Here is a 25,273-nt window from a genome sequence, read left to right as displayed (position 1 = left end):
CACCTTTCGCCACTGGTAACTAAATATATATTAAGATACTCGACAAAATTTTCGGTCTTTAGAAACGTTTAGTTACAAAATGACTCGCTACTCATCCCGCATGTTGTCGTAGCGATAACGCGTTTAAACCTTGCGAGAAAAAAGAAATTATTAGTCCTATGTCTTAAAGAAAACCTAACCCAAACACCATATTTACTTCCTCAACTATCATTCCTTTAAGGCAGTGGTCGGCAAACTTTTGATACGCACGGGCCACAAGGTGGCAAAATTAACTAAACGCGGGCCATATGTATAACTTTAAACCTAGAAACCCTGCTTTAGATGCGCTTACTCTTAATTTAATACATTTATTTTGATGTATAAGCCTTATTACAAAACAATTACGGGCCACAAATAGAACGTTCTCGGGTCGTACGCGCATTTGCCGATCGCTGCTTTAAGGCATCGCATACTTTCTTTTATTATCAACCCTTTGTGAGTTTATAAGCGAAATATAATATTTATTAGCTGATCCCCTTCCTCGATAGTCAGCCTATAATAAAATATAATACAGTTTGTCGACGATTGTACTCGTATAAGTAAATTACTTGTTCGCTCTACCTGTCATCACTTCACTTTGATAACCTAAGTGGACAGTTAGAACCACATGTGACTACAGTGATCCGTGCAACAAAATAAATATCTTTCTTAATCACGGAAAAGTAAGAGGTATCGTGTAATTATTTCATTATAATACAGTATAGGCGGGTTCGTTGAGCCCTATTTTCCGTTTGGAGATAAAGAAAGAAATATTAGTTCGATTATTAAAAAGAAATGAAATTGTAATTCTACGAATTATGTGTCTAAAGGCTACTCAAACTTACATTGTAAGCAAAATGATTCATAAGTTATTAGCGGCCCACTTTGGTAAGCTATTTAAGCATTAACTGTTCCTTCAGGCTTGGGTTTGCCAGCTTTGTTTGGTTTAACTTCAGTGCTGATTTTCAAAGTATAGATATAATTTAAGCAAAATTAAATGTCTCGGTTATATTGCATACACACTAAACAGTATACAACCGCGATGAGGTCTCGGGAACTTGGAACCCCGTGTCGGTGTTTGGTGTTAAAGGGTTAAGTCTTGTAATTGGCGTTTACCGTCTATATCAGAGGGAAATCTGATAATTTGCCTGATGTATGGCAAAAGGATCCTCTCCTATTACATAGATTCTTAATAAAGCGAAATCTGGTAGATGTATTTTGTCTGCCTGCCTATTAAAAGGCGTTATGCTAACTTAACAAAACGGATAAGTGCGAGTTGAACTCGCACGCAGTGTTCCGTAAAAACAAACTTTTTTGTTTTAAAGTAACATACATATTGACGGATTTCAGGTTTCTTACATGTGGTGTAAGTCCTTGCTTCGTACCCAATTTCATGATTCTAAGTCAATGGGAAGTATCCTATAAATTTACATTCTTATGTGTAATCGCAAAATATGTCATAAACAGTTACAATTTTTAATCGCGTTATTATGAGTTAGATTTTTTCACAACTAAAAGAGACTGTAGAGTAGTGTATTTGATATAAATTTCAACGTGTTACCTTTACTTTTCTGAGAAAAATGGTGTTAAAAGACGCACAAACGCACAACAAAGTGTTCCTACAAGTTAATTCCTCCTTTTGAGGAATGGAACCCTAAAAATAGGACCACACGCAGGACCTGATTGTCTGTATCTCATCTACGTAGATGATAGTATGGGTGCTAGTCCTTGGTATTGCGGCGGGTGGGTATTTGATGCTGAGGGTGTACTGGCGCCGTGCTGCCCAACATTGCTCCAAGCTGCCGTCTCTGCCTCGACTGCCGCTTCTCGGAAACCTGCATCTACTCTCAGGAGATGGACGTGGTAACATTTCGCACCTTTTTTGTATTGACATTATGTATAGTATATACGTATAATATGTAATTATTATTATATGAACGTAAACCTTTCGGTTCCTGGAGCTGTAGCCTAGATGCCATTTTACAATCGTTAACGCTAATATTTTATCTGGGAATGAAATATATTAGCAATACAGATATCGATAACTTTAATGGCATATCGATAAGTCTATCGCATACCTTGCACGTGAAACGTTGCAATAGCAAGAACAAACTGTAGATATATATAATACCCCTTCGAAAAAAATTAAGCAGCTACTTACAAATTATTTTTTCAGGAATTAGTTATAATATTACTTCTATTAACTCGCTAGTAGACTACATTATTTACTATTTTTGGATTGTGTAATTTAGTAGAAGAATCTTTTATTTGGCCTTCATTGAGTGTATAATTCATTCAGACATCAGACATTCTAGTTATACCTTGCATATTTACTTCTAAAAGAATTTGAATGTTATTCTTTTTAGTACTATTTTGGCTGCTAGTCAAGTCTTCGAAGATGAGCGAGGAGTCGTCACAACCCTTTGTGTTTTGGATTGGACCTTGTCCAATTATAAGTAAGTATTACTTAGTCGTACAGTGCTGACCAGCTAATTCGAGACACTGCGCTGCTACAATTGAAGATATCTTTTAAAGATCTTTATTATACGAAGTGTACAAATAAAAGTTTTTTTTTATTGCTTTGAATGACAAGACGAGCTTGCCGTTCGCCTGATTGTAAGTGATACGCCCATAAACTGTAGAAACACAATCCGACACCTTAAATTACAAAATATTATTTGGTATTCCATTGCGCTCGCCACCCTGAGACATGAGAAGTTAAGTCTTACCATGTCCTGTAGTTACACTGACTACAATGTTCTTCTAACCGGAACACAACAGTGACTACACGCTGCTGCTTGGCGGTAGAAATAGACACTGCGGTGGTACATACCCAGGCGGACTCTCACATATAAGAGACCTACCACCAGTAAGATGATTGTTACAGCCACTATATTGTTACGAATTATGTGAACGCGATGTGTCTAAACGCTAACTAACAGTAATAAGTAGTTCTTCTTCGTAGTCGTACATTAAGTAATACGAAATATAAATGTAAAGCAGTATGTGCGAAAATCTACACACTTAGATTTTTAATGCACTCATAATTTTTTAACAGCATCAGTGTGTGGATAACTGTGATAATTTACCATCTGTTGACCCACTTGCCTATTCTTTGCTATAATTATGTTCCAATTTCAGTGACAATAGACCCTGATGACGTTAGAGCGATAACCAGTAATTTCATTGAGAAGACGTTCTTTTATAGTTTCGGACGAATATGGCTCGGAGATGGTTTGGTAACGGCGCCAGGTGAGTCATTTTTTTAAGAATCTGTATCAAAATAATTTTATCAGAAGCCTATCAGTAACCTACACTATCTGTATGTTTATATTCTGTTATGAAAAAGTAGGGGAGGATAGGTGTCCTTCTCAAGTTTTGTTTGTTAACGCATTGTTATTGATATGTGTATTGAATTATTAGAACTAACTATAAAATATATTTTCTGATCCCCCCTACCTCGAATAAGAAGCAAGACTAGTCTCCCCCCCCCCGGCCCCGCCTCCTACTGAACCCAAAACTGAAGTCAGCCCTTGGATAAAGATTCTACAAAACCTTATTGGATGCCGGCAAATTGTACCAACCGTCTAGAGATACTCTCATGCTTTGTTGATTGACATTTTCCTTGAGCATCACTCTACTCATCAGATGCAGCAGTCACTTTGCTAAGCCATTAAAAAAACTATAAGATTTTTTTAAGCACCCGTATGGAAGCACAGTATAAAAAAGTTGGGCGGTACATTCACGACTAGTATCGTGGAGGGCTATCAGGATGTGTTCAACGCGCAGGCTGACAAACTAGTGGGGAGACTGAAGGCGTGTGTAGACAAGGAACCGTTTGATGTGATGCATGATTTGGCGTACACCACATTAGAAGCTATTTGTCGTGAGTTTTATTTAATATTTATTTTGCTTCACACAAAAAGGCTATAAATCAGTAGGTATAAAAGTTATAGTGGAGCGCCTGGGGGTTTTCACCTCGGATTAGAGTTATAGTGAATGAATTATTACGATCGATATGGGATATTGTTTTTTAAACTATAAATTGCAATGTTTACCCAATTTTTTTTTGTGCACTCCGTTTTTCATTGTTTAAACAAATTATTATAAAAAAATAATGTTTGAACATATATTTTCACTTTAAACAGTTTTTTTTTTATTTGTATGTTAAATCTTACCTGAGTAGACATATAGGAACATTTTTCAAAGATACCTGTGTATAAAAATAGCAGTAGGGATCTCGAACAGGTAGAAAAACGTGGAGGGGAGAGCGGAGCGATAGCTGCTATGTACAATGGAATTTCTCGGCCAGTTTAATTATAAATGAAACGTACTCTATTGTGTACATTTAAAAAAATAAGGTAATTAATTACGACTAATGAAAAGAAAAAAAAAATTAGTACAAAATCTGTTTATTTAAATATATTACATTGTTGTCTACATTAAATATTTTCTTCTACTTCATCTATCTGTATAATAGGTGAAGTATTGGAACAACTATTTCCGCTGCACTGTAAACATGCTACACTGCAGTATAAACTACTTTTCTGCATCCACATGCAGCTCCACATCCCTTTTTGCAATTACAAAATAACATTTGCAATAAATTATCCGGAGCAGGTAATAAAGCAGGTGAAGCATGTATTTTGAGTTTATATGGCGCTCCGTCTAAAACTCATGATTTAAATACATTAAGGTTCAATTCTTTCATAAAAGCAACAGCCAAAAATACGAGTGTTCTTCGAATACGAGTGTTCTGTCATCACTGCCTACAACAACTGATGCAGCGTTTGAGCACCTTAAAAGAGTGTACCTACAAAATTTAGATATGGCTAGGAAATGAGGTAGTTATTGAAAATTGGGGATGGAAGTATTCTAATAACATGTACATCCCAATAACAATGAATCAATTACCTGCTCCGGATAATTTATTGCTAGTGTTATTTTGTAATTGCAAAAAGGGATGTGGAGCTGCGTGTGGATGCAGAAAAGTGGTTTATACTGCAGTGTAGCATGTTTACAGTGCAGCGGAAATAGTTGTTCCAATACTTCACCTATTATACAGATAGATGAAGTAGAAGAAAATATTTGATGTAGACAACAATGTAATATATTTAAATAAACAGATTTTGTACAATTTTTTTTTCTTTTCATTAGTCGTAATTAATTACCTTATTTTTTTAAATGTATACAATAGAGTACGTTGCATTTATAATTAAACTGGCCGAGAAATTCCATTGTACATAGCAGCTATCGCTCCGCTCTCCTCTCCACGTTTTTCTACCTGTTCGAGATCCCTACTGCTATTTTTATACACAGGTATCTTTGAAAAATGTTCCTATATGTCTACTCAGATAAGATTTAACATACAAATAAAAAATAAATACTGTTTAAAGTGAAAATATATGGTCAAACATTATTTTTTTATAATAATTTGTTTAAACAATGAAAAAATGGAGTGCACAAAAAAAATTTGGGTAAACATTGCAATTTATAGGTTAAAAAACAATATCCCACATCGATCATATTAATTCATTCACTATAACTCTAATCCGAGGTTTTACCGTTTTGAATGCTCCAGGCACTCCACTATTATTGGATAAGCTGAATGGAGAAGAACAAGTAACTCGTTTGATTATAGCCGTAGTCAATAAAAGTAACACTACTGAACTTTGAATGAATATCTCGGCAAGGAGCGAACAGTACTATGTGAGACAAATTCTCTTGTTAAATTTCATAATGCTTTAACAAAACTGAACCTGCACGCTGCTGATTAGCCGTAGAAACAAAATGGTAATACCTATATTACCTATCTACATAAAAGGTCATTTTTCTAAGTACCTATTCCTCCCTAATGCTGGCAAGCCATTGATAACTCTTCTCGTGTACTGCTCGGTTTACCTTCTTTATTATGACATAAAAACTTTTCACAAAAAATTATACCGTTCAAAAACCACTTAAACCAAAATATAATTTAACATATAACGTACTGGTTACCAATTTTGGAGTTGGTGACTATTAAAATTGCTAGTTAAGATAGATACGTGAACAAATTTACGAAAAAAAAACATTAAAAAAAATACAATCGAATTGTGAACCTCCTCTTTTTTTGAAGTCAGTTAAAACTACCATGATGTGAGGTTTGTAATTCGTGTTACAGAGACCGCTCTGGGCGTAGACCGCATATCAGAAAGCATAGTGACGGAAGAGTATTACAACGCGTTCAACCGATGTCTGGAGCTCTTCATCAATCGAGGGTTGAACATCTTCTTCTACCCTGACTTTATCTACCAATTCACTCCTGCTTACAAAGAGCTGGTGAAATGCGTCACCGTTATTCACAATGTCTCTGGCACTGTAAGTATTAATGATAATGAATTAATAATAAGAATACCTTCTTTTCCAATTAATCTTTGGTTTTAATTTGTTAACTTTTGAAATATGAAATGGGTAATTGAAAAGGGTAGATATTCATGTAGCATATATCCAGTAGAAGTATTTTTAATTAAGAGAGTGCTAGGACAACTGGGGAGTAAATTAAATCTAGAGCGCTTTAAATATAGTATATGAGGGACTTAATTTAGAAATAATAGAAATCGTACAGCGGGTAAGGTATAAAAGGACGGAAACATTCAAATATACCTAAAATAGACAATATTCCAATTATATATTAAAATGAAAGTTTCTTACGCAGATCGTCAAGAAAAGAAGACAAGAGCGAGAAGAAATTAATTATGGCATTTTAAAAGAAAATGGTGATTATTTTATTTGTATTTAAATTGGTTATTACAATTACTTAGGCCTGGTTATATGCCTATACTAGCTTTTTGGTTGGATGGTGAATAATTTAGTCAACGTGTCAACTAATCTGTCATATTTAGTTACTAAAATACTTCTTACAGAAATAAATGTTAGCATAATTCGAACTAGGCTTTACGCAATTTAAGAAACATAATTGTAGAGTGATGCGGTGTTTAGATATTTTTGTTTGTAGCCGAAAACTCAGCTCCTTTAAGGAAACATCACCGTCTTAATACTCACAGAAATCTAATCAACCTACTTTTTCTACCTACCTTCCCTTAAAGCATTCGTTTTAATATACTGTAAGCTCATTCGATTCATTAGCAATAAAAAATCAAAAAGAGTAACATCAAATCAATGAAAATAAGATCAAAGAAACTATTGAAGCGTCAACACCGATTGGATATAGCCTCCAGTCGTCTGTTTTGCATTCAGTCCGCTCGGCAGGCGGCCAATACAATCAAATCCACTGACATACATTTATGGGGCGGTTCCACATCCGATAAGTTATTTAAGGTACAATTCGAAGACGACCGCAGAGGTGAATTGCGTTGCCAACCGTTGACTGGTCTCTATGATTATGTATTATCGGTAGACGATTTGTCGGATTTAATAGCAAAGTTCCCTTTTTATTTGCTATGGTATGTATGTATGAATAATTTATATTTATATACTATGCGAGCAAAGTGATCACTGTTTTCATTTACACGTAGTTGCCTACCAAACCACCAATTTCTAGGTTTAGGTGCGAGATTTTTTAAACATCGCATATACTATAAGGCTGAAATTCGCGCGTTTTTATATTATACGACTCTAGAAAAGCACACTGTAGTTATCAATGTTTGTAAATGCTCGTGTCAGTGGTTTCCACGCTATAATGCGTAATGGTATCCAAACTTCGTGATAGCTCTAACAGTATTTATTCTAAAAATGATTGCGGAGCATGTCATGTCATAGGTGTAATTAAATTATCTTTTTGAACTTTATATACTTATTTACATAATAATATAGTTTAGTTCCCTTTTGTTACAAATACCTATGGAATTTTATTCGGAATTTAATTATGATTTGATTTGATTACCATTTTCAATAAAATTACGAAACGTAAAACTGATGTTGCTATTTCACTTCTTACCATAATAGGAACCATATTGACGGAGGTCTGTAACTAACCCTGTTTTCAGAAGGACGTCGATTCAAAGCGTTTTTAGATATCTTGATGGAACTTCACGAGTCAGACCCGACGTTTACGGAGCAACAGATCCGAGCTGAAGTGGACACGATAATCGTAGGTGGACAGGAAACTGTTGCTACCACGTTATTTTACACGTTATTAATGTTGGGCTGTAAGAAGGATGTGCAGGAGAAATTATATGCAGAGTGAGTTCAAAAAAATGAATGAATTACATAGTGAAAAACCCATATGCATAATATAGTAATGGATCCATTGTAATGATAAATATTGCAAAAAGTGTGCAGGTGTTATAAGTTATTTAACTGATTAAGAAAATTTATATTTCTGTCTATGCGGCCACAAACTTGACGTTACTATGATCAGCATCATTTGTCATTGCTACCAACTTTGGCGTGAAGTATTATGCTTCAAATCGTTGGCAATAGATTATACCTGAATCATTTTGTGTCAGTTTAATAAATAAGCTAAAATGTTAAGAAGTCTTATTAGTCACGCACGAATACTTTATTAAGTATTTTTTTGGATTGTAGAATGAAAGAAATATACGGCGAGGGTAAACCAGCAGTGAGGAAAGAGGACTTGCCCCGAATGCAGTATTGTGAGGCAGTACTCTTAGAGACACTGCGTCTTTTTCCTCCCATACCGGTGGTGATGCGATATGCTGACAAGGATTTGCAACTAAGTAAGCGTTGTTTTGGAACGTGGCTTCTCTTCAAGCCAGGCTTTAACGGGAGAGAGAGTTTTCTTTGACATTTTCAAAGACCCTCTTAATAAATTTTATATGTCATGCGAAAAATTTATTAACCAAACGGCCTATTTCATGTCTGAGTAAATGCGAATCGTCGAATATAATATAGCGAGACTACATACGAAATCAAACTCTTAAAAATATGACTAACAAATATGCATTAACCATCTTATAAGTTACCAGACAGACAACATTTACTTGAACATTATGAAACAAGTCCAGTTGTTATTAATTTGTATAAGTATTAGTTCTATATACCGTGACAAAGGAAAATAGGGCTGGCGGTTAGGTTATTTGCTTATACTACGTAGAGCAGAGTGAATCGACGACTGAGGAAAGGTGAGAGATACCTTTTTACTCCATATGTACGTAAATGAACTGGGCGATATAGTATTAAGTGATTTTGGTTGCCTATCATCACCTATAATGTCGAAGGAATCACCAGTGTTTGGCCCGTGGAATTTGAGGAGTTAAAAAAATCTATTTATAATTACTGTTTTATCATTACTGTCTGATCTATTTTTTGCCCAGAATCGTGTCGTGTAGTGTCAAAAACAGCGTGTGCCATTAACGCGTGGGGGGCTGGCCGGTCGCAAAGGGCTTGGGGTCCTGATGCTGCCGAGTTCAAGCCAGAGCGTTGGCTAACTGGCGAGCTACCGCCAGGATACCCGGGGTCCTTCCTCGCCTTCAGCAGTGGGAGGAGAGCTTGCATAGGTACCTACTGTTGTTTTTATTGATTACATTCCAATTTAATTCAATTTTTAGATTGTGGCTCCATCGTTGACAAAATTGTTTGATTATACTTAGCTTCTTGTTGTATTTTGAAGTTTTAGGAATACTATTTTAAATGTAATGACTGTTGTTGTGATGTACAGCTCAAAATCACTGGGCCTAGAAGGCTGAAATTTTGCACACATTTTATTTGTCAAACGTAGGTGAACACGGAAAAAAGATTTTGAAAGTCTATTTCCTAAGGCGTGATTCATTCCCCAAGTCTTCGCGCAAATAATGTCGATTTGATGCTACGGAACATTACCTACAAGTACGTCGAAACTGTCACTTCCAAAATAGTTTACCAAAATGTATTTCAGGTATAAAGCATCTACGCTGCGCCTGAGGAGTTAGAATCGCTCGGCCATATGGCTTTTTTACAAACTAATTTAAAAGAAATTACTACAATTCCAGGTAAAAAATACGCAATGGCCATAATGAAGACGCTGTTAACATATTGCGTGAGGGAGTTTGAATTTGTATCGGAGGCGGAGCATATGGAAATGAAGGTAGACATAGCTCTCCGAGCCATTTCCGGACACCTCATACAAGTTAGGGCACGATAATATCGAGTATAGCCCATCGTGGTGCAAGCGGGAAATGTTATTAGCAGTTCTATATAATTTTCTATATTGTCACACGATTGATTTTAATAATAAACTTGTATGTATCTACAATATAATATAATCAGTGATCTTATGTATACATAATATTAGTGTTATTATTATTTATTATACAAAGATTTATCTGACAATTGTTACGTATGTTAAGTTACTTAGATATTTATTTTAGATAATGTTGAAAATTCAGTGACTTCCTAATACATATAGTTAATAAGTGATATCAATTGCTTCTGGTATTTTTATTTATCTTTGCATGTAGCGTGGTATACGTGGAGTAAATGGAATTTAGCACAGACGCGAGACAACTGAAGCTCATGGTCGCCATTCCTCCGGCAGACAACCTCATCGTCTTCTGAGAATTCTGAAGGATCGTTAGCACCAACTTCATATTTGAATTGTCGAATTTCTCCCATTTGCAATCGTATACCGCTTCCTCAAAGATCAAACTGGCGTCCATAACTTTCTGGCCGATATAACAGTCCATGGTAATCTGAACTAGCCCAAACGGTACCTCTAGATAAGTGTTTTTGAGTCCTCCAAGCAATTCCGCTACGATCGATATGGTTTGACATAAAAATCCTGCACCAATTGGAATTCGGAAAAGATGTTCTACATCGCTCAACAGATTTATATTTGCCTTATGCCTTTCAATTATGTTAACGAGACGACGTTTCACATACATATTTACTATTTTCATCGGTTGGTTTTTGAGATGTTGGTACTCTTTCTTCTCTTTTTTATCAGCTACTGCGTCATTCCATATTTCTTTGATTTCTACAGATAATGAAAGCATATTCGCTTCCACGTAACCTACTAGTATTATTATGATGCCACTAGTGCTAGCGACAGTAAAACAGACAAAACTCACAGCGACTGTCATTAATAAAGACGAAATTTCGTAATTTGGCGTTTCAATCGTTGGTTCGAGACCTGTGGAATAAAATATTTTTGGATTTTTTATAATTGGATACATAGCATATCTAATATAGCCTTATGGATTTTGCCTCTGATCTCCTAATTATGTAGCATATATTTTTTTTTATTTAGCCTATATTTTGTAGCATATAGTAATGGACTCACAATTTGGAAACCATGAGATGTCTTTCTTGTCCGTCCATGTACCGTGTCTTACTTAGCGTTCAATATTAAAATCGACCTTCCGATTATTACAAAAGAGTCTAAAATCATCGTTTTGTTTATACTCACCGTAAATCACCATCAGGTCCTCAGATAGATGTCGTCCTGACCTAAATATGGGGGTGATGTTATAAATAATCCCGTTCATCACGATCGTCACCCAGTACCCAACAGCGCGTCGCTTCACGATTCTTAGAGTTTTCATTATGTTGTTATAATATCGGGTGCCGGGCAATACACTTGCATCACATTCTAAGAAATGGTCTACGATTGATCGTACTTCGTCACTGAAATATTTATCACATGTTAGTTCACCCCAAAATGTTCAAAGAAGTAGTATACATATATACATAGCAACACGTCTTTTTCCCTCTTCATGGGTAGGCAGAAGTGAAACACGCCCAAATTTCGTTAAGTACGTTAAATATTGTAAAGTCCCATGTTATAGTGGATGAGCCTATTGTTATTAACCGGGTATAATTCCCGACTTCGAGCTATTACTGAGCAGAAAAACTCAATATGATTTTTCCCGACCTTGGCCTCAAACCCGAGAACTCTACGTGATCTACATCACTGAGACAGTCAAGGAGTAGTAGTAATCAATGCAAGTTCGCTAGCTTGCTTCTGCCTTAATAAGATTATACTATGTTGTGTACAAATTAGACCACTAGGCAAATTATAAGTTGGTTTGGAATATCCGAATTATAATTAGTTTGACATGGGAAATCGAATCCAGGGCCTACATTTTGGCATTAGCACTAAATCAAATAATATATCTTTCTTTAAACAACAGTAGTTCAGTATCAAGGAAATTATTCTTCCGTGTCTAATGTTATGCTCTTAAGAAACATTATCATTCATACCTGTAATCATAGTAAATTACTTTACAAATTACACCTTCCAAGACATTGTAGTTTAGCTTATTAACGTTTGAAATATATGTTAAAGATGGGCATTCTCTGTTAATTGGAAAATAATGCGTTTAGTTCAGTATTTACTTATGTAAGTACCTAATAATGGATTTCGTTTTCATTTTAATGCCAAACCATATTGGGTTGGAGAATTATCATTTTATTTACTCATAAAGGACTTGTCCACTTACAAAAAGTGTTAGTAAATTTAAATTAAATGAAAACTGTTAACTCTAGCAATATCCTCCATTTTTCATAAATTCATAGGCATATTAATGGATGGTGCTGATTACTTATCAAAATATAATGGTAAAAGAGGCCGTCTGGATAGGTACTACCGTCCTCTATTTTTGCTGAATCAGCACGGGTGTACTGGAGTTTAAAGAGCATTTTAGCTAGGTGGAGGCCGCTTCTAAGAGATAGGTATGGCCATTTTTAAGGTACAGCTATGAACAGCAGCGGATTGCCAAAGCCTGAAGAAGAAGAATAAGATGTAGATAGTGAAATTCTGGGCATTACGAGACTTCGCACGTAACTTAGGGTCCTTCATGCGGTGCGTGATGAAGCAAATATGCAGACCCATATAACTGTGCCGAATTTCCGTGATGATTACCTCTTACCACATGTTTTTGGGATTTCCTTAAGTTATCACCAGGTACAGTGAGGTCTTTGTCAAGCCGTCGGTAAAAAAATAAAATAATATACCTATTGAAGGCCATGAAACCTAACTTGATGACAGACACTTCGCTACACACGCCGAGCGACAAGATAACCATGGCTGCCACCAGGTCATGTCTCTCTCTACATCTCACGAACACAAACCAAATCATGTTGAATAAGTACACGTAGTAATATAATATGACGATTGTTATCGTTATCACGTAGAAAAATATCGGTATACCTGGAAAATGTAGTTTTAATTAACATGGAATATTTTTTCCCTAGTCGAAGTTAGAAGTAAAACTATGATGAAATAAAAAAGCTTATATATTTCAAGTTACATGTTGAAGTAAATTCGTAAGACCAAGGAATATTCCTTCTCAATATTTATATGAACTGAAATTTATAACGAATGAAGAGAAAGTCTTGAATAGAAATAAAGAAGGTGTCCGTAAAATAAATTGGAGATTTACAAGAGAATAAGACCTTTGTACAGTATGCATCAACATCGCCTACACTGAAAGGCCTATAAGCATAAAATATAAGTACAAGTTTGAAAGTCAACATAAATAAAATCTATCGATACTTTTTGTTACGCGTTGTATGGCAAATTTCCAATCGGTATGAAAATGCACTGCATTTCAAAATATCATTTGTGATGGTTAGTTATTTATCCTAGAAAGCGAATTGTATTAAACTGCAGGAAATAATATTTTTATATGTTTTAATTAAATCAATTTTTCCAAAAGGAAGCCTTTTAAAAAAACTAAGTGGCGTGGTCGTGAAGTTGATAAAACTGATAACAGCACACAAAGCAACAGTTTGAAATAGTAGTCCTATTTCTAGAAATAGGGTTATGTCTGCTCCATATAATACGGTTCTTACATTTTCGAACTTTCTTAATTCAAATACATTTTTTTAAAGTTATCCACCGCTTACCTTTCTTGTTCCGACTATCGATATTGACAGTAAGCCATCTTAGGAAAATCGATATGTTTTCAATCATAATAGGTAACTCGCAATACTCCAAGCTAAATTGACGAAGGGTGTTACGCATTTTTATTTGCAGGTGCCTGAAATGTTTAGTTAGTCAAGCTGTAGGATACTGCTTTATGTCGACAAGTTTCTTCCCCATTTACTTTTTGAAAGTTTTTAGACTTTGAGTCGTATTTGTGATAATATACATTATTTGAAAATTGCATGTTTTTTAAGTATTTCTAAAATAGCAGTTGCACTGCATATTCTTTAATTTTTTACTCAGTTAATATAAACAAACGACTTACCTTTAAATATTAAGTTCATTCACTTCTTGCCGATCAGTCCTTAATGCTCTGACATTTTAATCCCTTGATGTTAGTAGGTACGCTATTTCGGCGCATTGACAAAGTATTTACCTCAAAGCTTCTATTTGTAAGAAGTCTATAGATTTTAAATATTAAAAAATAACAAATAAGTGCTTTTATATAAATCCGTGCTGTTCCAGGTACCTGCTTTAAAACGCGTACTTTATTTCATTCAAAATGTATAAATGACCATGAATATACAATTCGCTTACAAACACTAGATAAAATCATAATTGTCGAACGTAACGACGCCTTAAAAGTAAATCAAACTGCAAAATAGTGGTTGTTGGGTAATCACTATGGACATTATTTGCACGAGTATTTTATGGTGCTTAATGTGCCTACATAGTAGTTAATGCTCAGGATGGGGGAGAAAAGGGGACGGGAGCATTCACGAACTTTGGGTTAGAGTTTCACGTTTACTAAAACGAGATTCTATACAATAGTCTATTAGTTAACAAAGATTAGTAAAGATATCATACAATTAAACCACATTTTTTCACTAATTTACAATTTTATTTGTAGTTCTCGAATTCTATTTCAAATATCTGTTTAAGGATTCAAAAAGATTCTACATATATTTTGCAAATTTAATTCATTGTTGTTCTAAGAGTGGTGTATGCAGAGTATATTGATTTGATGACAGACATTAAACATCTGAAGTTAAGCATCGTAACTCCGCCAGCCGATAAAGTCAACGTCTTCTGTGAGTTCTGCAGAAGTAGCAGCACAGTCTTCATATTGGTTTTATCAAAATTCTCCCATTTGCAGTCGTAAACAGCTCTCTCAAAGACTATATTTGCATCCATCACTCTTTGACCAGTAAAGCAATCTATTGCCACCTGAATAAATGCGAATGGAATTTGCAGAAATGTATTCTCTAATCCCCCAAGGAGTTCAGCAATCAGTCCCAGGATAAGAAACACGTATCCGATAGCAATAGCGCCTCTGAACACAAACTCCACTTGGCGAAGTAAATTGATATTTCTGGCGTGACTCTTCGTAATATCTTTGAGACGATCTTTAATATACTTATTAATGATTTTGGATTTTAATTCGTTAGTGTTTTGGTTTGTCGATGGTAGGTTGTTATAATATTCGTTAGCATCGTCCCAGATGTTAAGGATTTCTTCGCTGAGAGCTAACATCTGTGCTTCAGTGTAACCGACCACGACGATGAGGAGTATCGTCACGTTTGCTGGCGGATAGCATATGAAGCAGACCCCGGCTGTCATTAAGAAATACGCTATCTCGTATTTTGGGGATTCCAGCATTGGTTCTAAACCTTGAAATATTTTTATGAAAGATACATTTACCGTTGGAAATATCTTTAAGGAATATACCTAATAAGTTATTGAAGATAAAATATAAAATCAACTGCAGTCAGCATAGGTAATATACTTCAGGTATACTGAAGTATACCTTCAGTATACCTGAAGTATATTACCTATGCTGATTGTTAATCAGAGCGCGAATGCGGTGTTAGACGTGTCCTAACCAGATTAAGCGATAATTGTCACAACGCGACCAAATCAGTTTAACATGACTCATCCTCTCCTATTGAGTGTTATCCTTATTATATCTAGCAAGGAGGCTGAAGCATTATAAATTGATGAAATATCTTCCTAATAATGTTGTTAAAATCAGCTGATGGGTGTAGTTCTTCTTATAGCGTGCCATTTTAAATAAGTTGGAGCACTTCATTCCTTATTTATAGTGCTACAAAATAATTAGGATGTTGTTGATCGTAGAAACCAAGCAATTACTTACTGTCTATATTAGAGGGTAATAAGAAAGAGATTACCATAAATCACTAAGTTGTCTTCCAAGTGATGACGACCCTTCATGAACAGCGGCTTGCTCCAATAAGCGAAGCCGTTGCCGATGATCACCAGCCAGTAGATGATGGCGCGCTTCTTCACGAACCTTAGTGTTGTTAGCAGATTCTTGGAGAACCGACTGAACGGGACAACCAGAGCGTCGCATTCCAGATATTCATCAACTATTTTACGAACTTTGTCGCTAGAAGAATTAGTTGTGGGTTAGTAAAAGTTTCTGCAACGAGCACTAAATAATATAAGTTAATACTCTCATAATTCCTTGTACAACTTCATCTGGAAAATTGATACCAGTTGTTTAAAGACTAGCATTTATCATGGTTGCGGGATATTGACTGATTGGACTATGCAAACTACCGAGCAAATTCAGTATCTCAAGTACGTACATATAAGGTATTATTTACAGTGTCTAAATAATCACAACTTAATAAAATAAAAATAAATTGATAGATATCTTACATGTAAACGAACGTGTAGAAGAATTTAAGAGTCCCAATCTCGCTGGAGATGCCAAGGGACAGTACCACCATGGCAGGGATCAACTCCTTCGTCTCCAAGGAACGCACGAACACGAACCACGACATGGATATCAGATACACGTAGAAATATGACGACGTGATCACCACCGTTAGGACGTAGAACAACAACGGGATGGCTTACGGAAAAAAATAAAGAAATACACCTAACATTGGAGATTTTCAAGACTTAAAAATTTATATTTGTAAATGGATGACATTTTTACTCACGTTTCTTATGCCGACTGTCGATGTTCAAGGTCAGTGGTCGTAGAAGAAACGCCACGTTCCACAGCATCGTTGGCAAGTCGCAGTACTCCAGGCCAAATTTTCGAATCCCAGTCCATATAGAAATCTAGTTTAAAATGTTTTACATACCGTCATTACCCGTTTATTTTGTAACTGATAGTCGTGTTGTAAATAGTTTAACTGTAGCTTGAGGGGGTGTAATAATGCTATTTTAAAATTAAAAGGTGATGATAATATGATTCTAACTGCTCTCATTCTGTAATTTATAGTCTGACTAAAGAAATAAAAAACCTCGTTATGTGGTAAAATATATAATTTTGTACTAATTTTAAAATGGAAAAGCAAAAGTGATGCTACCCAAGCAGGTTTGTTATTTTTCCGGTCAGGGTAAAGTACTTATTTATTATCATATATAAGAACTTCGCCATGGCAAATTGCGTACATTACACTTGTACTGCAAATGAAATATAATTTCGAGCAAAAGTAGATATTTTCTCGATACTCGTCAGAATTATGTCAATATCTCATTATATTTAATATATTAGATATTTACCATTTTTAAGTTGTTTAACTACTTATATCTGTGTTCAGACTAGCGACTTACAACTAGCGCATACGTAGGTATACGTGTTTATAAAGTAATTATTTGAAGGGTACAATAGAGCGGCATTTATGGCAAAATTGGAATCGATGCGACATGTATTTATATAATTAGAGTGTAGGTAAAAGTGTTGTATGTGGATTTCCATATTTTGTAACTAATGTGGCTTATTTCATATAAAACAACGGATATCATAGGAACTATAAAAATACTTGAACATATGGCTTCTTATATGATTTTATTTATAACTAATATTGAAAATGTTTGGATATTTATTAAGAGTAATCGTAACACAGTTCGACTCCCACTTGCCAGGTAAAAAAAACAGTTAACGCATCGGCTAGTCTTTAATAATAATTTTGTATCAAGGATTTGGTCCGTCTCAAAAATTTTAAAGAAGTATAACTAATTTGTTCTTCCAGAGATACCGACTTCCAAATTTCTGCAAATACTAATATTTTATATATTATTTTGGATTTGCATTGACATTTGTAAATCTTGTTTTCATACATATTTACAATTATTCCTCGCATTTCGCCCGGATGAAACTCGATTACTACATTAATAAGATTCGTAATGAATAAACCGTGTTTTTCCTCGACACATAAATTACTTCGTGCAAGAAATTATGACGATCTTTTGCTCCACTGCTGCGTGAAGAGAAGAAAAACTACTAACAAAGCTCGTATTTATAATACGACTATTATATATAAGGATCGAAATAAAACTACTTATTGGATTTTAATGTTTAACATTCGCGTAAATATACTCATATATAAGGATGATATATCTTAAAGGAATAAATAGCTCGAGGCTATTAAACAGTCGGTCTACCCAAAGATACGTTCAAAATTGTTACATTATGTATAACATACTTGTCGTTTATAATTTACGAAATAAAAATTATTTTCAAAAGGTAAGAAATACCTACGTACTACATTGATGTTTATTCTTTTTTATGTTGGTCTAAAGCCTATGATGATCATTTAATTTGAGGTGACGTCCTTTTTTTGTTACACTTCACTAACAATTTTTGTTAATGAAGTGTGTTGTAACAATAAATTAAGCTTCGTTTTGCCGGTCGTCTTCATTCACCTTCCAATTCTGAGTTAATTGTGTGATTTAGAATCGACCTCAGTATCTCTCGATACACAACTCTACGTGACCATTTAATCAAAGAAGTGGTTCTACAATTAATTCTGATACAAACCCATCCAAATTTGGTTATAATTATCAGCTAAAATGTATTTAAAGTTCTTATTCAATAAGGTTATGGTGACACAACAAACACGTTTCAACATGTAATTTTCCACTTGAGTCATATACCCGGCAATTATGCAGTTAGTTATCACTTCATTGTCGTTAATATTATATGATTTAACCATTTCACACTGCTGTTTCACGCGGAGAGCTTTAATTATTTCATGCATAACTTAAGTTGCATGTATTTAGAGTTGAACCTCAAAGAAACATGAATTTGGAGTAATTCTAACTTAAATATATGAGAGACAAAGGTTATAGTTCCTTGTATTTTTAAGTGATTGTGATGAGCAAGTCCTTCATTTGACGGTAAACGCGATGCCCATTATTGAACAAAATACAGAAACAAGCATTTAATTGGGACAGGGATAATAGAAGAAGTTATTCTTTTATATAACCGAATATGACGAACAGAAGGTCGCTCATCCAGTAATGTACGTCACGCTTATTCATTAACATTTTAGAGAACTTTGAATCATTAAGCATTACAAGGGATGCATTGCTTAGCACTAAAATATCAGATGTGTTATTATTATCTTCAGCCTGGAAATCCACTATTAGACACTGAGCTCCTCTAAATATTTCCAGACCAACCTGTCAAAATCGACCTGCATTCCCGTTTTTGCGACCTTTCCAGGTCATCTGTCCACCTTGTGATTGGGCGTCTGACGCTGTGCTTGTCGGTGTAAAAATATATCTTTAAAACGAATGATTTCTTATGTTTACGCAAATGTTGAGACATTGAAATAAAATAATTTTCCGATATTTATCGCGTAAGGTTGCAAAGTCGTAGAAAAGTCGAAAGAAAATAATATCTAATATAAAAAACCTCGATAAAATCCGGAAATAGTTTTATTTCACTTTTATAACTATTTTTTTTTATAAACTACGTCTCAGGTCTGTGTCTTAAGGATATACATTTTAAAAGTTTATTTCTTGTAAGGTATTTTTTTAGGTTGTTTCATATTTCATCTGAAACTTTCCACGCGAGTAAATTGAAAAACTTTCATATCCCAGTTGTAAAATGAAACCAAGCGTTTATATTTATTTCAACTACTTTCTTTGCAAATATTATTTCTACTTTTTATGTGCTTATAAATATAATAATAAACATCTAGACTCTTCATTTTAATTTGCAATAAGCTTCATTCAGGAGAAGCTTCAAAACTAGAACTAAGTGATATTATTTGTTCTACTTCATTGTGGTCCTCAGCGTGGTATAGGCTGAATAGATAGACTTAATAACAGACATTAAACAGCTAAAGTTCAGCATCGTTATACCACCCGCTGATATTGTCATGGTCTTCTGCGAATTCTGCAGTAACAGCAACACAGTTTTCATATTCATCTTATCGAAATTCTCCCATTTGCAATCATAGACCGCCCTTTCAAAAATCAGGCTTGCATCAGTAACCTTCTGTCCAGTATAACAATCCACTGCAACCTGAATTAAAGCAAATGGTATTTGTAGATAAGTGTTCTCTAATCCACCAAGCAATTCTGCGATTAGTCCAAGAGTGAGAAAGACGTATCCTATAGCAATAGCTCCTCTGAATACGAATTCAACCTGTCTTACTAAATGTATATTGAAAGCATGCATTTTAATAATCTCTTTGAGACGGTATCTGACGTAATCGTTGATGATTTTGTTTTTAGATGCTTGAGCATTGATTAGAGTGGTTTCGTGTTGATTTATATTTTTTTGATAGTGTTCGTTGGCGTCGGTCCACAGGTGCAGAAGTTCTTTGCTAAGAGCCAGCATCTGTGCTTCAGTGTATCCCACGACTACTATAAGGAATACTGTGACGTTAGCTGGAGGGTAGCAGATGAAGCAGAGTCCAGCGGTCATCAGGAAGTAAGCGAACTCGTAATTTGGACTTTCGAACATCGGTTCTAGACCTGAGAATGTAAAATTGAAATGTAGAATATTTTAATAAACGTCTTTTATTAATTACTTACATATTATTGGTTTGATGATTATAGTTCTTTTTTGTATATAAAAAAGGTTAAGTTCATGATAAAATTATAAGGTACCATTTTGAAAAAACACGTCCCTGCCCACATAAATTAGTGCTACGATTACTTACTTATTTATTTATTTTTTATCTAGACAGTGCATTTAAAACACTGAACAAAATAACACTCTAGATACCCGATTTAATACTAATCCATACAATCTTAATAAGAAGCATACCATAAATAACATAGCGGTCTTCCATATGATGTCGCCCGCGCATGAACATCGGCTTGGTGACGTAGGTGATGCCGTTGATGATGATCACGAGCCAGTAGACGATGGCGCGTTTCTTCACGTTTCTTAAGGCCCGCAGCAAGTTGCCTGAGAAGCGGCTACCTGGCACGATCAGGGAGTCGCACTCCAAGTAGTCTTTGACGATCTTTTGCACTTTGTTTCTAGTGGAAAGAAAAGTTGTTTAAAAGGAATTGGGATCTGAAATTTCATCTTAGGCTAAAATTACATTTACAGAAAATATAAGAGGATAAGTTTAAGGTTCACGCTATTTTGGGGTATGTTTCAATTGAACACGAAAAATATATTGGAAAAGTATTGTTGAAATGTAATCGTAGTTTTTACCAATAATTGCAGTTAATTTATTAAATATTTATTCCTAATCACGACAAATAATTATCGTTGATCGATTTACTTGTTATCCATATCAGAATATAATGAAAAATATGTGAATTAAGACATTAATGCAGCATTTATAAATAATGTGAAGTAAACTTTCGAGAAAGCAATACATCCTCACATATAAACAAAAGTGTAGAAGAATTTAAGAGTGCCGATCTCGCTGGAGATACCAAGCGAGAGGACCACCATGGCGGCCAGTAGGTCTCCTGTCTGAGGGCTGCGGATGAAGACGAACCAAGCCATCGACACCAGGAACACGTAGAAGTAGGAGAGGGTTATCACCACTGTTATCACGTAGAGGATGAATGGAATGCCTGGAAATAAACTTTATTAAAATATATCTATATTTTGATTTTTCTCCCAAATGATTCGAAAATGTACTTATAATTATTGAAAATGGGTGACTATTGCGTCTCACATAGGGTGAAAGAGGCGGGGGGGGGGGGGGCGAGTATACCTATATTTAATAATCACCGAACTTCACTGCTCGGTGTCAAAAAATGCGTGCATAATTAGCAATGGTTGATTACTTTGTGGGAGGGCGGAAGAATGTCATACACATTTAACTTTCTGTATTTGTAAAAGGCAAAAAATAGTTCCATTACATACATTCCATATTATTGCAGCCAGTACATCGTTTACAGTTATATCCTCAAGTGGATACTTGCTCGAGGAAGGATCTTAAGAGTGCCCTTTCCAGAGAGGTTACTTTGTATAATTAGGTGCAGCATACATACGTTTCTTATGCCGGCTGTCGATATTAAGAGTGATTCCTCTCAGGAGAAACGCGACGTTCCACAGCATTGTCGGCAGGTCACAGTACCCCAGACCGAACTTACGTATGGCTTCGAATGTACTGAAATTTGAATCTTGTTTCTTTAAAATTATGTTTTTATTTTAGGATTTACTTTTAAAATTAAATTCAAATTGTAGGTATGGTAAAGAAAGCCCTAGCTTATCTTCCTTAAAATCAGTAATGTCAGAAATTTGTGATTTTTTTACTGCTGACTTTTCCAAAGCTTTAATAAAAAAAAGTTATAAAAAAATTTATGCCTCTAAATATTGGAATACATTTTTTATACAATATTATGCTCAAACTACATTTTTTAAATACTTAGGAAGAGGCGCAATTTGCTACTTCACATTTTAACCGTACTTATTATATCTGTCGGCCACCTTAAAGCAACTCACAACGACATTATTTTTCGAGTCAAAAATTTTATTTGTCGGAATTGGGAGCCTAATTTAGAATTTCGGGGATATTTAACAGTCCTACTCTGTATTCCACAAAATTCATGAGATGATAAATTTATTCTTAACAAAATAATTTCATTCCAAATAATTACTTAAAATTCGGCGACATTAAATTTTACATTTGAAAAGTTGTAAAATAAAAAGGCTTGTATCCAAAACAGTTATAAAAAAGAGAAACAGTCTTTCTAAAACAATGGAATTATTGTTGGGGAAGTTAAACAGGTTCTAGAAGAAAATTTTATATTTTAGCTCCATGAGGCCGTTCAAAAGTTTGGACATAATTCGCGAACCCTTTTAATGGCACAGACAGATAATAAGAAAAATATTTGAAGTGTTGCTCGCTCCTTTTGTTTGTTTAAATTATTGCCGAAAATTTTATGATTTAAGGCTGAATGGATAATTTCCTTGGAATATACTTTTTAATGGGTGTTTTTATTGCAAAGGTTAAAAATTTTGAAATCATTTTAAAGACAAGAAGTGTTAGCTCCTTTTTAAATAAAAATCTAATCCCGGAGTTTTAGGGATTGTGTATTTTGTCTCTTGTAATTTTGGCTGAGTACACCACCTAGTCAAGGTTCGATTCCTAGATAGAGTAGCAGATCAAACAATATTATTTTGGATGTTTAAACTGACAAAAAATTTACACATGCGAAATTAGAAATACCAAGCTTATAATCAAGCAAATTATTCATCACGTCTTTGACTTGAATAAATTATAAATAAATATTTAATATTTTTAAACTTGAAAAATTTGCTTTAAGTTTTTAAATTATTTTTATACAATTATGAATTACTTACTTCATAATCTTCCAACTTATTCAACTAACAGACTGATATGAAATGCCTGTCTGTTGGTTCTCGAAGTTATTATTCCTTCATCTTGACACCTCCATAATGCCATGTCAAAACATCTGGATATTTTGACAGCTTTTCCCTCCAACGTATCAATTACTTACCATGGTTGCGACAATAGTGACTTTAAACTTTGTAGTTTTATACAAAATAGGGGAAACTGGTTCGAAATTATCCCTTATTTTGTGTGAAATAACTATCATAAAACAGGTTTTAGGTGCAGATAAATTGAAATAAGCATAACAATAAAGTTTTTCTCAACTTATCCAAAGATGCAGATGGATAATATAAGCTTAAACTCTGTGACAGATTTACCGCCATTTTCCATAAACGATTCCGATTGCTTTTTTCCATCTATCTCAAAAATAGACAAATCAAAACAAAGTTATTTTGGACATACTTACAAAGGAGTTATTTTGATTGGTTTATTCTTAGAATCGGATTGAAGACTGAGATTGGGATCTTTTATTGTAAACGACTGTTAGTAAGAGATGATTAATCTTTATGATAAAGCAATTTATTTTACCTGTAAATTTAATTATTTACATTGTATTAATCATAATACGTTAGGTTTATGCGTATATATTTGATTTTACTTTCAGTTACCTATTCCTCGTGTCTTCAAGGTATTTTAAAACATATAAAATGTAAGTAAAGATAAGGAGCATACATGATTTTATTATACGTATGTATATTTAAGTCCAAGTAGTTTTATTAAACAAAGTCACTGGTAGTAAACTAGGGTTTGTAAAAGCTTCGCCTCGTACCATTCTCCTCTAGTAATGGCTTTTTAAATAACTTTAACATTTCACATTTGTTGTTTACAATAGGTAATAATTAAACTAAGTTAAGTTTTATACAGTTTCAGTTTACAAATGACCTTGACTTTTGAACTTTCTCGAGTATGGTTTTTTTAGTGAATGAATGAAATGATGTGATCTAGCACAAATTCTTCAAGCTAACATGCTTAGTGTGTTTTCTAATAAATATTTTAATAATATATTTGAAGAAAGTGTAGACTAAAATGCTTTTTTAAACTTACTACGTGGAAACGAAAATTGGCTTAACTTTGAACTTTTAACTTAGAATTAGAAGTAAAAGCAAATGAGCGAAATAGCGTTCAAAATTACCTCAAAGATTAAAATGTAGTACATTTTCTGAATTCCCAAGCATCAGGCACCGCGGAAACAAATTAGTTTTATGTACGTAGTAAAGCTTTGATCACAACTCCCGCGCAGGAGGCGTGCAGTGCTAACAACGTGCAGTTTTAGGGAAAAATTAAGGCGTATTTTATTATATATTTTAACGACATAACACGTTCGTCTAAAGAGTTTTGATAGTAGTAAGTCATTTTATGTTTTTGTAAATAAGTCAATAATTTTGTGTATGCATTATGTTTGTATTAGTTTTTTTATTAATGTTTATGCCTTTGGTGTCCGTAACATCACATAATGGCGTAGCGGAAGATCAGCGCTAGTACTAACGAGCAAATAATTTTAAGTGTTTTTATTTGTTATTATTATATAATCTTGTTTGTTGTAAATATTTTTTTTTCATTTTCTAAAAAATATTGTTTTTTCTTTGTGCAATGCGTAACTAAAGTACGAGAGTTGCATTATTACAGCAGCTTCTAACTATTATTCCCTTCGCTTATTATTCAGTATTATGCCCAGTATTTCCTTACCCCAATAAACTCGACTTATTTTCACCTAACTCTTAATAAGTTCTCTCTTATTCAATCCAATTGTCCGCAAGAGATTGCCTCGAGCGATATGACTGCCAATTGTACCTCCTGTCAGCCTTTATTGTTTTAATATTAAGCACAGTGTTTTGTATATGGTGTACAA

General features: G+C 34.3%; 4 protein-coding genes across 7 annotated transcripts; 1 reads left to right on the top strand and 3 right to left on the bottom strand.

The window, feature by feature from the left end:
- The first annotated feature begins 603 nt into the window (after positions 1-603).
- Positions 604-10,380, top strand: LOC115452161 (cytochrome P450 4V2). 4 transcript variants are annotated; one of them, XM_037437320.1, is made up of 11 exons: positions 604-708; positions 1,725-1,881; positions 2,385-2,474; positions 3,160-3,270; positions 3,719-3,904; positions 6,179-6,375; positions 6,713-6,773; positions 8,004-8,199; positions 8,545-8,696; positions 9,294-9,476; positions 9,948-10,380. In XM_037437320.1, exons 2-11 carry the CDS (start codon positions 1,725-1,727, stop codon positions 10,097-10,099), a joined length of 1,485 nt encoding a protein of 494 aa, XP_037293217.1. In that variant the 5' UTR covers positions 604-708; the 3' UTR covers positions 10,100-10,380. The 4 variants fall into 4 exon arrangements, with proteins under 4 accessions (XP_037293217.1, XP_037293218.1, XP_037293216.1 ...); XM_037437321.1 differs by having other exon boundaries at positions 635-866; positions 9,294-9,479; positions 9,950-10,380; XM_037437319.1 differs by having other exon boundaries at positions 637-866; positions 8,007-8,199.
- Positions 10,300-13,099, bottom strand: LOC115455268. The gene is made up of 2 exons (XM_030183936.2): positions 11,363-13,099; positions 10,300-11,086 (listed from the first exon to the last, which is right to left on the bottom strand). Exons 1-2 carry the CDS (start codon positions 11,496-11,498, stop codon positions 10,377-10,379), a joined length of 846 nt encoding a protein of 281 aa, XP_030039796.2. The 5' UTR covers positions 11,499-13,099; the 3' UTR covers positions 10,300-10,376.
- Positions 13,100-14,709: 1,610 nt separating this feature from the next.
- On the bottom strand, positions 14,710-17,006 carry LOC115452266. The gene is made up of 4 exons (XM_037437021.1): positions 16,792-17,006; positions 16,505-16,700; positions 16,012-16,229; positions 14,710-15,492 (listed from the first exon to the last, which is right to left on the bottom strand). Exons 1-4 carry the CDS (start codon positions 16,856-16,858, stop codon positions 14,798-14,800), a joined length of 1,176 nt encoding a protein of 391 aa, XP_037292918.1. The 5' UTR covers positions 16,859-17,006; the 3' UTR covers positions 14,710-14,797.
- Positions 17,007-19,562: 2,556 nt separating this feature from the next.
- LOC115452264 lies at positions 19,563-22,267 on the bottom strand. Its single transcript, XM_037437222.1, has 4 exons — positions 22,058-22,267; positions 21,439-21,634; positions 20,865-21,082; positions 19,563-20,569 (listed from the first exon to the last, which is right to left on the bottom strand). Exons 1-4 carry the CDS (start codon positions 22,122-22,124, stop codon positions 19,863-19,865), a joined length of 1,188 nt encoding a protein of 395 aa, XP_037293119.1. The 5' UTR covers positions 22,125-22,267; the 3' UTR covers positions 19,563-19,862.
- Positions 22,268-25,273: the final 3,006 nt, after the last annotated feature.

The sequence above is a fragment of the Manduca sexta genome, chromosome 10 (genome assembly GCF_014839805.1).
Source record: "Manduca sexta isolate Smith_Timp_Sample1 chromosome 10, JHU_Msex_v1.0, whole genome shotgun sequence".
NCBI lineage: Eukaryota > Metazoa > Arthropoda > Insecta > Lepidoptera > Sphingidae > Manduca > Manduca sexta.
The sequence above is the reverse complement of the archived record's forward strand: the minus strand, read 5'-3'. Positions and strand labels throughout refer to the sequence as shown.